The sequence below is a fragment of the Anomaloglossus baeobatrachus genome, chromosome 6, assembly GCF_048569485.1.
Source record: "Anomaloglossus baeobatrachus isolate aAnoBae1 chromosome 6, aAnoBae1.hap1, whole genome shotgun sequence".
Taxonomy (NCBI): Eukaryota; Metazoa; Chordata; class Amphibia; order Anura; family Aromobatidae; genus Anomaloglossus; species Anomaloglossus baeobatrachus.
In genome coordinates, this window is record NC_134358.1 from 342,452,810 (window position 1) to 342,467,414 (window position 14,605).

Consider the following 14,605-nt stretch of genomic DNA (forward strand, 5'->3'; position numbering starts at 1 on the left):
GCGGCACTTATATCACGCACATGTTCCCTCGTGCGTACCCGCAGTTCACGTGAGGTGAGACCAACATACACGAGGGAACATGGGCAGGTGGCATAATAAATAACGTGTGTCGTACAACACGTAATATGGCATCTGATGTTAAATGTCCTAGTACCGTCAGAAGAGGTAAAGGACGTGGCACGAAGGGTGTTTGGGCAGGCCAGGCATCGGCCGCACGGAAAGCAGCCCACCAAAGGGCCACAGGTACTAAAAGGATTCAGAATTGGAGGGGCATAGTGGCTTTTTACCAAGATATCGCGGAGATTTTTTGAACGATGGGCCGTCATGAGAGGACCAAGGGGAAGCATGTCAGCTAAGATGGGGTTCAATCGCAGAACAGGCCAATGTCGCTTCAGAATCTCTCGCGAACAAGGGGGGTCAGGATGTTGATGTTTGGGGGTATACTGCAATAGTTGTAAACGTGGGGTCAGCTTTGCACGTAAGTATCCCCTCCTGATAGAACGATTACTATAGCCTCGATCCCTGAAGCGGCATCCAAGATCGGCCGATTATTGCTCAAAAGAATCATTGGAGGAGCAGATCCGCCTCGTCCTCAAGAATTGGCCGGTCGGGATGGCGCAGATTGTAGATGGTGTGTGAGATGATAAGGCATGCAGCAGGGCATTGACAGAGGTGGATTTCCAATGGACACTAGTCTGTATAGTTGACATTAAATCGACCTCGATGTTGATATCTAAAAAGTCAATGCACCTGCTGCTATGCTTATAGGTCAATTTGATGTTGAAATTATTGCTATTCAAATGTCCCATAAATTCGGCCGCCCCCATGGCAGTGCCGTGTTGCTGCAGATAAAATTGATCCTTGAAAATAAAAAAAATTGTGAGTGAGGGCAAAGTGGAGCAGCTCAAGGATAAATCCATTAAGTTCGCCATCCCGACCGCCGATCCCAAGGAAGAGGCGGGTGGTCTCCAACCCGTCAGAATGGGAAATGCAGGTATATAGGTTCTCCACATCAGTCGTAACAATCAGCATATCATGATCCATAAAGATGCCGTCAATCCGCCGGAGCACATCAGTCGTGTCACGGACATAGGAGGGCAAGGTTTCCACTAATGGTTTGAGATGATAATCAATATATTTACAGATTGGGTCACACAAGCCTCCTATGACGGACACGATGGGGCGCCCCGGGGGACTAAGGGCATCTTTATGGATTTTAGGTAGTAGATAAAAAGTAGGTACCTTTGGATACTTGGTGGAGAGCCCTTCTGCCATCTTGTTGTTAGTCACGCCGATCTCAGATGTCGCCTCCAAAATCTTTGACAGACCACGCGAGAAAGACTGTACAGGATTGAAAGATAATTTGGAGTAAGTGTTCCTATCACGTAGTTGCCTAAAGGCCTCTTTTTCATAATTTTCCACTGCCCAGATCACAATGTTGCCCCCCTTGTCTGCCGGTTTTATTACGACATTCTGGATACTGCTCAGCTCATTCAGTGCTTGTCTCTGTCTATAGGTAAGATTGTCTTGCTACCTTCTTGCTGGAATTTGCTTGAGGTAATCAGTTACCAAACGGGTGAAGACCTCAATGGCAGGGCAGAGTGACAAGGGGGGAAACTTCGTAGATCTGGGCAGTAGTGACCTAGGGAACACACCCAAATCTTCCAAATCCTGTAATGCCTCCCTCTCCGCAGGACTGTCCAACCCCCTGGTCTCTCGTCTGTGGTGTAGTCTCTTTAGAATAAGTTTACGTGCAAACAGGTGAGTGTCTTTTAAGGCTAAAAAGAAATCAAAGTTGTTGGTGGGGGAGAAAGTAAGGCCTCTTGACAATACATCCAATTGATCATTGGACCGTATATGTGTAGAGAGATTGATTACCTGAAGCCTATTTTTTTCCCCCTTGCTTAATAGCTGTTTGTTTATTTCGAGCAGATTTCACACGAGCTCCAACACTTGATTCCGCCTCATTGACACTAACCGAAGCCTCAGAGGAGTCGCCACACGAGGTTAAAGATGACAAAGAAGCAGAGTATCCGCAATCCGCGTGAAATGGTCCTCCCACGAGGGCCCGTCCTGGATCTAGTATGCCATCTATACATTGAGGAATTAGTGTAGTCCCCCAGGTCTCTGTTAAATTTTTTTCAATTTTTGGCCACAGATCTCCTCTAATTTAGACAGTTCTTTCTCTATCTCTGCATCCATTTTGGTAACAATATCAGCTGAGCACTTATTTTTGATGGTCTTTTCAAGTCCCTCCAATTTGGCTTCCATAGTGGTAAGAGATGCCGTATTGTGGTCCCTTAGCAGAGACAAGAACCCCAAAGAGCAAGTTTGGGCCAGACACTCCCACTTCTCACGGAAGGAGGAGTCCTCCACCGGAAAGGATGGGAATATCTGGACCCGCAGCCCACGGGGGACCATGTCTCTGTAAAGGTATTTGGCGAGTAAAGCGCCGTTCCAACATATTCTCAGTCTCCTCTTTAACAGCTCCTTATACTTAAAAATCAAAGTGTCATAATTGGATGAATCAACATCACAGGTAACATCCTTGTTGTGTTCGTTCAGAACGTTGTCAAAGTGTAAAGACCACGCCCGGTCTTGAGCGCGAAAATCCATGCTTAAATGAGAATAATCTGTGAGAAGCACAGAGAGACATATTAACTCTCATAATTCTCATAATGGAAGCCATTAATATGAGCACCAGGTCAGCCAACGTAAGGCAGAGAGGGTGCCAGCACTACTCATAATGACAGTAATACACAGGAGGACAAGAGTAAAGTGCAAAAATTCATTTACTTTATTGAGACATACACAACACAGAACGATTAAAAATGGTGGTACACTACCATACTGTGGGGACAGCATGCCACAGTCCAAGTATAGTAAAGTAGGGACAGCCAACTATAGTATGTCAATCCATAGAGTAAGTAACTATGAGAATGGGGGCTGTCACAGGGTTAGCTCAGGACAGGAGGCAGGAGGACAGGAGGAGGCCACCCATTGACATGAATGAGGTGTGTCAAAACGCAACCATAATGTTTAGCTGTGCGTTTGCACTGCATTTTTGTTGCGTTCTGCATGCTTTTTTGACAAACAAAACGCAGGCCTTTCGGGCTCTCTCTCTCTGTTTGTCGATAATGGTCTCTCTCTCTTTCTGTCGGTCTCTCTCTCTCTGTCGGTGGTCTCTCCCTCTCACCCCCCTCTCTCATACTCACCGATCACCGACGTGGCGCTGCACAGCTGTCACACTGCTCCGGTGACTACTTCTGCTTTTAAAAATGACGGCCGCTCATTATTCCATCTTATATTCACTGCTTCCCCCACCCTCTGGCACCTATGATTGGTTGCAGTCAGACGAGCCTCCACACTGAGTGACAGCTTTCTCAATGCAACCAATCACAGCCGCCGGTGGGCAGGTCTATAATGGGCAGTAAAATAAATAAATAAAACATTAAAAATACGGTGTGCGATCCCCACCCCCACCCCCAATTTTGATACCAGCCAAGGTAAAGCCACATGGCTGAGGGCTGGTATTCTCAGGATGGGTAGCCCCCCAGCCTAAATATATTCGCCAGCAGCAGCACGGAAATGCCGCATCCATTAGCTGCAACAGTCCTGGACTCTACCCGGCTTATCCCAATTGCCCTGGTGCGGTGGCAATCGGGGTAATAAAAAGTTAAGGCAGGCAATAACTGCCACTAAGTCCTAGCTTAGTGATGGCAGGCGTCTGAGGCACCCCCCATCGCTAAACTGTAGTGAAAGTAAATAAACACAAACACTGAAAAATCCTTTGTTTGAAATAAAACAAAAAAAACACCCTCTTTCACCACTTTATTAATTTTCAAACACCCCTCCAGGTCCGACGTAATCCGCACGAGGTTCCATGACGCTTTCAGTTCTGTTACATCGGAAGTTGACAGGAGTGGCCGTAGAGCACGACCGCTAACTGTGACCTTCACGCAGCAACTGAAGTGAGTTGCGCTGTCATCGGCGACGTCACTCAGGTTACCCGTGGCCACAGTTGGAGTCCTCCAACTGTCTCAGGTGGAGGACTTCAGCTGTGGCCGCGAGTAAACTGAGTGATGGCACCGCTGATCGCGCGGCTCGCTTCATTCACTCAGTTGATTTGCGGTCACAGGTGAGTCCTTCACTTGTGATCACAAATCAGGTTGCGACACAGAGAGCTTCACGATGACAGTTCATTCTCATCACGCTGCTCTGTCTGCTGTCAGCGGGCATGTAGGAGAGCTGAATTGCCATACTCGCCGATCACCGGCGCAGCGCTGTGCAGCTTTCACAAACTTGCCCCTTCCTTGCCGAGGAGGTTGGCACCCTAAAGCCTGCGCAGTTGGCGCCCCCGCTCACTGTCGACTTACCTTGTACGAACTAAGGTTCCTTTGCCCTTGTTGAACGTGCACATTTACTATACTGCCTTATTTGGGCTGATGGATCACAATATGAGGAACTAAGTGATGGCTGCACTGGAGATTGTGGATCCGTTTATCATCCAGGGAGTCTTTTTATGAGTGTCCTTCACCTGAAACACTCTGGGATAAGATAAGTGGTTAATGCTCTATAGCCCTAGCGGTGCTTACCACTGTTTTAGATTTTACTTCCAATATGATATGTCTAGAATTTGTGGTTGACCCTATAATGCCTAAATACCGTATTTTTCGGACCAGAAGACACACTTTTTTTCCTCCCAAATGTTGGGGGAAAGTGGGGGGGTGCATCTTATGGTCTGACTGTGGCTGCGGGGAATGAGAGTGCTGCGGTGGAGCGGGTCATCGGGGGCACGAGCAGGCTGTAGCAGCCTCCCGTGACTACGTGGGCCCGCTCATTTAATATGCACGCCCATCCTCCTGCCCATCTCTCAGTGCTGAACCCGACGCTGACAGGTGGGCGGGGTGATGGGCAGGGATAAACAGCCGGGCCGTATGATCACCCCTGGCAACTGCAGCCTGGAGTGATCATGTGCGGCTGTATTCACTGCCCCCCGCGCATTATTATCAGTGTGGGGGGCAGTGAATCATTACACATTACTCACCGTTCCCCTGCAGCATCGCGATCCCCTGTCTGCCGGTCAGCTGACTTGAGTGGAGACTGGCGGGGCGCACAGCGATGACGTCATCGCTGTGCGCATGTGTCCACGCTGCCGAGACACAGACCACTGGAGGACATCGTGATGCTGCAGGGGAACGAGGACAGCTCCACTCAGCGGCGCTGCCGCTGACATAGACGGTAAGAGGAGCGGTGCTGCAGGGAGAGAGGTGAGGTGAGGTAAGGTGAGTATGAACGTTTATTTATTTTTTTTTTTATGTGCCACAGGATGCGGCCATACACCAGGATGAGGGCATATAGCAGGATAGGGGTATATTATGAGCAGCATGGGGAGTATATGAGCAGGATGAGAGTATATGAGCAGCATGGGGAGTATATGAGCAGGATGAGGGTATATAGCAGCATGGGCAGTATATGAGCAGCATGGGCAGTATATGAGCAGCATGGGGAGTATATGAGCAGGATGAGGGTATATAGCAGGATGAGGGTATATAGCAGCATGGGGAGTATATGAGCAGCATGGTGAGTATATGAGCAGGATGACGGTATATAGCAGTAAGGGGAGTATGAGCAGCATGGGGAGTATATGAGCAGGCTGGGTAGTATATGAGCAGTACATTACCCCATAACAGTGTCTGCAGCAGATTCTCGCCCCTTAAGTGTGTCATGACCACATTTTTTGCTTAAAATTTTATTTTCCTCCTCTAAAACCAGGGTGCGTCTTAGAGTCCGGTGCGTCTTATAGTCCGAAAAATACGGTAACTGCTTTGGCATTGAATGTACTGTAATTTATCCTTAGGACTCATTTTTATAGGTTTATATAATAGGTTTTTTGACAAATCATGGCTGAGACATCTATGTGGCACCACTCCACTGACATCTTTTCCCCCTCATGAAGCTTGTTATGCGAGACGCGTAGGGGCATACATCCATCTAATCTAATCTATGTGACCTCCCATGGGTAAGCTGACTGCTTGAGGACTTATATTTTCAATTACGGATGAACTTCCCTGACTTATTGTATATACTATGGTTCATTGCTATCGACATATATACAGGAATTTTTTCCTTGATTACAGCTGCTTTCCATGTTGTATATTGATGCCTGGTTTAAACTCTGATTATAGTAACCCTTCTAATCAATAGTATTTGCCAGGCTATTATAACTGAGGTCACAATTCCATTATCCAATAGGGTTTTTATTGTGCCATTTTTCTAGTCCTCGTTCCCTGCCCCCCTTCCTTCATGTAAACTGTATCATCATTGTAATTGTTATCCCCATTTCTAATTATAATAAAATATTTTTATGTGCAAATGATTTTTGGGTGATATTGATTATGTTTATATATATTGATGGCACACAGAGTCCTTTTTCTCTTCTTAAATTTGTGATCTCATTATCGTTGTCTGGCTGAGAGTTTTCATTCATGTCTCATGTACTGTAAATATTATATAACCTGTCTGTACAAGTGGAGGGATTTGAGCATCTCCTGATTCCCAGTGGGACATAGGTGAACCAGCATCTAATAGTGCTTTTTTTGTTATTTGAACTAACATTTCAATCCTCTCCTGAGGAACCTCAGATAGATGAGGGGAAACGCGTCGGGTGGTATTCCTTTTGGGACTACTTAAGAACTGAGTGGTTATTATTTGGGATACTATACCTCAATATTTTCCCAATTTAATCTGATTGGTTGAAGTTTATCTCTCTCATCTATGTTAGATTCTGCTGTTGGTTCATTTTTGGATATTTAATCCTTATTAGTACGGTAACTACGAGACTTGTTAGGCTCTTATCAGGGCCTGAAAGGTTAGTCGACTGTGAGCGGAGGCGCTATCTGCGCAGGCTTTAGGGTGCCAACCTCCGCGGCAAGGAAGGGGCAAGAATAGGGTAATATGAGGGACAGCCCCCTTGCACGTTTTCTCATTTTGTCATTTTTTTGTATTTATTGAAACAATAGGTTTTGGGATATACTCCCCCCACCCCCCCCCACCTTTGTTAACATGATACCAATAAAATAAGATTTTAGGAGTTTTTGCTTTAGGATTTCTCATCAGAAGGTACTCCCAACTGTTTTTTTTAAAGGGAAGGTATTGTCAAAAAAAAAAAAAAAAATTCAATAACTGAAAAAATGTAAAGTGAAAATGTTTTAATGTTTTGTTTAAATATTATTTGTTTTTAATTGAGAAAAATATAAAAAAATAAAAATAAAAAGTTTGATATTTTCCACTGTTAAACACTAGGGGGAGCAGCTTCTGAAATCCTTAAGAAATCCCACTGTAAAAAAAGCTCACATTACATATGCAGTAAAGTGGGCGGCGTCTGCTCTCCTGTGTGTGATTGCACGCCTCCCCCTCAGAATCTGAGTGTTTACAACAGATAGCAAAGAATGACATGTAGGGACACAGTCCAGAGCCATTTTGTTGATGACCACAAATGTCTAAAGTGTCACCAAGGACAGCAGGAGTATCACACAAGATAGGATTAGATACACGGCCATGCAGACATAATCACACAGGATAGGATTAGATACACGGCTCTGCAGACAGTATCACACAGGATAGGATTAGATACACAGCTCAGCAGATAGTATCACACAACATAAGATTAGATACGCAGCCGTGCAGACAGTATCACACAGGATAAGATTAGATACACAGCTCAGCAAACAGTATCACACAGGATAGGATTAGATACACAGCTCAGCAGACATTATCACACAGGATAGGATTAGATACACAGCCATGCAGACTGTATCACACAGAATAGGATTAGATACACGGCTCTGCAGACAGTATCACACAGGAGAGGATTAGATACACGGCTCTGCAGACAGTATCACACGATAGGATTAGATACACAGCCGTGCAGACAGTATCACACAGGATAGGATTAGATACACAACCCTGAAGACAGTATCACCGGTACACACACAGGTACTCGCATGCAGTGGAGCACACACACACACACACACACACACACACCAGCAACGGGCAGAGCAGGGGCTTGGGAGAAAGGAGGGAGGGAGGGGGGTATCATTGGAGACAGTAACGGTGGGGGGGAGGGGCGGCGGCAGAGCAGGGTCTGGGGAGAACGGAGGGATGGGATGTCATCGGAGACGGTAACGAGGGGAGGAGAGGGTAGGCGGCCCTTACTCACAAATCCCGGCGGTTGACAGGGGTATAGTGGAGCAAACAGCACATGCTGTGAGCTCCGCAATAATGGCGCTGATCTCCTCCCTCTGCTGTGATCTGGACAGCCCAGGGGGCGCGTCCAGGTCACAGCAGACGCCCACTGTAACGTACTGCATGGGGTCGTATCTTGACTACTGTTCTCTATGTACAGGGGCTGGCATAAAGGAATGAGTTACTGTCGTTACACACACAGCAAATCCAGCATGGCAGCCTCCAGTAAAATAAGAATTAAATAAAAAGTAAGCTGCAATTTTCATTTTGTATTAGAAATACTTGATCACTATTTTTAATACAAAATAAAAAAAACGCGATACCTTCCCTTTAAAAAAAAAATAATACAAAATAAATTGGTCGGATTTGCAACAGTTGAAAACCAGAAAAAAGCTCTCTAAAACGTCACATTTATTAATTCTATTAAAATACTAAGATAATACTAATTTCTGGAATAATGTCCAGAAATAAAGACATCAACAAGTCGTGATTAGTGATGCTTGAATAAGGTCTTGAAGGAGGACAGGGGACAAGGGGTGTGCACCACCTATTGTATTGGATTATTATACTGGTATTATGACGATGATATAGGGGGTCTGATATTCCCTGATGTTAGTCCCTACCTAGCAACGGAGGTCAAGAACACCTTAATTTTTTGGGTGCCCCCCGTTCCTCGGCGGCTAGCCCTATTTGCCCCTGTCACTATTCCTGACCCTAACCCACCACCAAGTGAATTGTACAGCGGTGCATAATCAGTCATGTGTCATAGGTCATAACATAATAACAACAAAATGAGCCCAAATTTCATGTAAAAATTAAGAATTTCAATTCACAGTTTTACAAATTACCTATATGGCTATGAAACTGGGAAGATACATGAAATTAAGGGTCTAGGCAAAAGATGATGGACCTGTGGTCCTAGTACTTATCCTGCCAGGACTAACTTAATCCCGACTCATTTCCCCCCAACGTCTTGGGGTTCATCAGGGGGATATAGATATATCAAAATATCTCTAATCTGTCTAATCAACCTGGACCTGATGCTGAAAACACGCTCAGACAAGACACTCGCAGCAGGGCAAGCTAGCACTTCCAAAGCGTATAAGGCCGAGGTCTGGCCATTTATGGGCTTTGAAACCCAATAGTTAAAGGGAACGGTAGACTCTGAAAGCGCGCTGATATGGTCACCTAGATAGTCCCTCCCCATCTTACTTAAGTGTTCCCTCCTTGTCATAGTTCCCCCAACCGGTTTTCTGGTTCTGAGTTGACGGTTTATGGAAAATGGACCAGTTTTGGCACTTTAGTCCCCCGCCTGTGTTGATCCTACTATGTTTACCCTCTCTTGTAGTCCTGTTGCGTGAGATGACACGCTACCTCTGCCGCCACCATTATCTTAAAGTAATTGTTTCATCAACTGGTCCACTACAGCCCTCTTGAATGTTCTCATAGTACAATCCTTATTTGCCTCGACAAGTAGCGAAGCGAATTTGTCTTTGTAGCATGGGGTTAAGGAAGGTACATAACCAGTATTTGTTGTCTATCAAAATGTGAATTAGCTGACAGTCATGAGAAAGGCAGTATGACATGAACTGTAGCAGGATTAACTGTGTGCCCCTAAATCCGAGCTATATTTATCCTTCTTTCCTACTGCACCTATTCATAGGCTCATACATTTTTAACTTTTTTTTTTTTCCCTGCTTATTAGATCCTATAATCCTGCTTATTAGATCCTGTAACTTTCACTCCCTGGGTACATAACTATCCTTGGCAGTCTCATTTCATGCCTTTTTTGATGTTTATAAAAAGCATCAGCTTAATAGGTATAGTATTTACTACTATACCTATTAGGCTGATGCTTTTTATAAACATCAAAAAAGGCATGAAATGAGACTGCCAAGGATATTTATGTACCCATGTAGTGAAAGTAAACACCGGTGAACCTATAACAATATCCTTACTCATTATATTAATGAGTCAATTGGGACTTGGCTCCCTGTGATTATAGGATCTAATAAGCAGGGAATTTTTTTTTTATAATGTATGAGCCTATGAATAGGTGCAGTAGGAAAGAAGGATAAATATAGCTCTGATTTAGGGGCACACATAGTTATTCCTATCAATAGGAGGAATTGGGCAGTGTTTGAATTTAAGTGTCCTGTATGAAGTGCAACTGAATATTAAGTTGCACAAAGAGTAGCTACTCTATTAAATTTGGACACTAATTTTATATGAAAACTATAGCAGATTAGGACTGAAGTATCAATAGTCCATCTGTCATCTTAGTATCTGAACCCGGTTATTCATAACTGTGTGTTTCAGATAGGCTTCTAAAATAAGTGTGAAATTGTATGTTTTTATAAATGGATCAATAAAGGTTAAATTTTAATAAACTGTTCACACAGCCAGTGAATTGTAATTATTAGTGGACAGATCTCTAGGTCGCTACAGTGAATATTTTTTGAGAAAGTGCTGAACTACTAAATTTACAACGTGGGCCATACAAGGAATGTGTAAAAACTTTCCTAGCTTTAAAGCTGCCACCAGATTACGACCATTATCGCACACCACCATCCCTGGACGGAGGTGCAGCGGTGCAAGCCACTCATCTATCTGCTCAGTTATTGCTTTCAAAAGCTCAGGTGCCGTGTTGGATTTGTCACCGATACAGATGAGCTTCACTAGAGCGTGTTGCTGCTTAGATGTGGTAGTGCTGCCGAGATCCAAGCTGGGAAATTATGTCGATGGTTGGTCACCGGCGGATGTTGAGGAGGATGCACAGGAGCCAGATGAAGAGTAGGAGGAGGAGGGAGTTGTTGGTGTGTAGGAGGCTTCTGAAACTCATTGAAGTGGGGCTCGCTATTCTGGTTGTGGGAATTATATGGGATGTTGCCGGCTCAGACTCTGTACCAGCCGCCACCAGGTTCACCCAGTGTGCCGTCAGTGAGATGTAGCGTCCCTGTCCACTTCCGCTTGTCCACGTGTCTGTGGTTAAGTGGACCTTCCCTGTTATGGTATTGGTGAGAGCCCGGTTGATGTTTACGGACACATGATTGTAGAGCGCGGGGACGGCACAACGAGCAAAATAGTGGCGGCTAGGCACAGAGTACCGATGTTCTGCCACCGCCAAAAGAACGTGGAAGCCTCTGTTCCCACAAGCCGATACGGCAACATCTCAAGGGCTATCAATCATGCAATGTGTGCAGTTATGGTTTCTGCCCTTGGGTGCGTAATGGGGTATTTTCACTTCTTTTCGAAGGTCTGTGGTATGGACAACTGAACGGAAAACTGGGACACTGAAGCGGATGTGGTCGATGATTGAGTGTGGCCAACATCAGGTTGGGAGAAGGAGTCATCAGCGCCACCTTCTTGCATACGAGTTTGGGAAGCATGCACCCCAGGGGAAGTGGCAGTGTTTTGAGTTTGGAAATCGTGTTTTTTACCTAGAGCTGTCAACCACCTAGTGGTGTGCTTTGCGAACATGGTTTCTCATGCTGGAGGTGGCCAAGCTGGAAGTATTTTTGCCTCTTCTAAGCTTGGTCTCACAGATTTGACAAATGGCAACCGTTTGGTCCGAAGGACTCTTTGAAAAAAAAACAACAAAAAACTCCCACACAATCGCAGCACGGACCCTTGGACTTTGAGATGGCACAGGTGGTTGTGTCATGTGCACAGTTGGTTGACCTCTGGCAGTGGTCGAAACCCTATTTCTTACAGCCTTTTTGCGGACTATGGGCACATGCTCCTCTGCGCTGCTGCTCTCACAATTCATGCCACCAATCTATGTTGGATCAGTCACCTCATCATCGACCAGGTCGTCTTCAAATTCCTGAAGGTCAACATCTTCGGTAATTGCGTTTTCAGGCTGACTTGAGGGCAACTATGTCTCATCATCCTCCCAACACTTCCACCTGATTGCTCAGCATGTCACGGCCAACAACATGGCTTTCTTCTGCCCTTGGGTGCTCAAAGATCTGTGCATCACTGCACGCCACAGCCTCACGTGTGTTGGTGGTGTTGCACGGTGAGAGGCAAGAAAGGTCAAAGGGTCCCGTAAACACAGGGTACCCTACTTTGGGGTCATATGTTTCCTTAGAATATTGATGTGAGGAAGGAGGACCAGGCTGAAGATTCGATGGCCCAGCCTCTGGGCTACTCAAGTCTCTGTGTGGACCCTTGGAGTTTGCTACTGAACAAGTAACTGTAGACATTTTCTGCTAGCCAACTCGTTATCTGTTCGCACTGTTCAGGGCGCAAGAGTTGTTTCCCACGTGGAACAGCAAATTGGGATAGGAAGGCAGAGGTAGATAAAGCAGGAACCTTTTCCTTTGGCTCGGTCACACTGCTTGGGCGACCACCACTGTCACTACCACCTCATTCACTGCCTCTTTTTCCCATTTTTTGGGTTTGATTATTTGAAGGCGAATACTGTAACGTGACCTTTTGTACAGGCAGTGGAACAACACTGATGCCGGGTTGTTAAACTTGTGTTAATAGTTTGCCACGATAGTTGTTTCTGTAAGTCTAAAAAACGCAAAGTACCTTTATTGGACAAAGTACCACCTTGGAGGAGTCGACAAAGATGTTGTGAATGTCTTTCAATCCTAAAAGAAAACGGGGTTTGACAACACTTTTATTTTAGTATTGTTTTTTGCCACTCAGATTGTGTTTTGGTAGGAGCCGGACACTATGTAGGTTCTATAAGATATAAAGACGCCACCACCAGGATGCTAAGTTGGTGCTATGAAGGTTTTTGGCTTAAGGCAGAAGTAGAGGCACTGACACAGAGTATTATTTAAAATTTGGTAACACCGATACTGTGTTTTAGTAAGAGCAGGACACTATGTAGGTTCTGAAACATTTGAAGTCACCACCAGGTTGCTAGGTTGGTGCTATGAAGGTATTTGGCTTCAGGCAGAACTACAGGCCGTGACAGCAATTTATTTATTTTCTTTAAACTGAAACCATTTTTTTTTAGCAGTAGGGTACTATGGAGTTTATATATGCTATGAAGCCAACACAAGGACGCAACTGTGCTAGTATGAATTGAGATGGTGGCTGACAGGCACTACACTACACCTGAACCCGTTGTTTGGTAAATTTTGGGACCTTTTTTACAAATTTGCAATACCGATCCCTAGTAGAACACACACAAGGGATGTAGCAGTGCTGGGATTATTGAATATTAGTAGCAGATGTCAGGACAGCTTTAAATCTCTCCTTGCCTCTGAGAAAGCTCCCCCTATATCTGACACTGCACTAACATATCTTATGCAGCACTAATGAGGATTGTTATTATTTTTTATTTTTTTTTTAAAAGATGGATCGCTCTCATCTAACAAAGCACTGCACTAACACTGGCACTATAGCTGTTTTTGCATTCACTGTTTTGCAGACTGGCAGTTTATTGAGCTGCTACTAACTACTGGCTTCAGCCCTTACAAGGACTATTTAGGATTTGGCTGCAGGAACGCTATCTCATACAAGGCACTGCACTGTCCCTATAACTGGTTCTACGATTTCTTCAGCTGCTAGCAGCTACTGGACACTGTGTTCAGCACTTACAAGGACTGCTTATTAGTTGGATCTAAGAACGCTCTCCCGCACACAATACAGTAGATCACCACCGCCAGGTACCTATCAGTGCGTGTTCACAAAATGTCCGCTGCCTTATAAAGCCTCTATAACGCTGTGCGGCTAAGCCAATAACCATAACACCACAACAAAGAAGGCGGCGGCATTACTGTGAGGGCAAGCAACATCAGATGTGTTCATTGGCTGGAAAACAGGCTCCAGGAAGTCAGAAATGAAAATGAACGTATCGGATCCGATGTTGTTTTATCAGTCGGCTAGCGAATAGCGCATTATCCGTGGGATAGCGAATAGTGGCGAATACATAAGCTCATCCCTAGTGAGGAAGTAATATTGTGGTTAAAGTGGTGTAATTTTTAAAAATTGTCCTACTAGTGTTTATTAAGTCGAATGTCTCATTGCTTTGTATTGCAGAATGTCTATGTGAACATAAATCGAATTATGTCAGTAGCCAATAGACTTGTGGAATCTGGACACTATGCTTCACTGCAAATCAGGCAGATTGCCAACCAGCTTGAACAAGAATGGAAAATGTTTGCATCTGCTTTAGATGAACGAAGCACGTTATTGGAAATGTCTGCTGTATTTCATCAAAAAGCTGAGCAGGTTGGTGTTTAACATTATTTTAGTAGGATGTTGCATTCACCGGTATGGTACTGTTTGTGTATACAACCTCTTGTTCAGGTGGATGTGCGCCGTAACGTGCCTAAAAAAAGACTGTACATATGCACTGCAGTGTTAAAATGACTTGATGTGTAGTTTATTCTTT

The 14,605-nt window shown here is 44.8% G+C and overlaps 1 protein-coding gene across 14 annotated transcripts in view; it reads left to right on the forward strand.

Moving 5' to 3' along the window:
* Window positions 1–14,605, forward strand: part of TRIO (trio Rho guanine nucleotide exchange factor) — a 3,493,742-nt gene that overhangs the window by 304,319 nt on the left and 3,174,818 nt on the right. For all 14 annotated transcript variants that reach the window (XR_012724343.1, XR_012724344.1, XR_012724345.1 and 11 more), the window contains exon 10: window positions 14,251–14,442. Coding sequence is in view for 11 of the 14 variants with exons in the window: in XM_075314973.1 (XP_075171088.1) it covers window positions 14,251–14,442 (192 nt within the window). In the remaining 3 variants the exon portion in view is untranslated. The remainder of the gene's footprint in view (window positions 1–14,250; window positions 14,443–14,605) is intronic.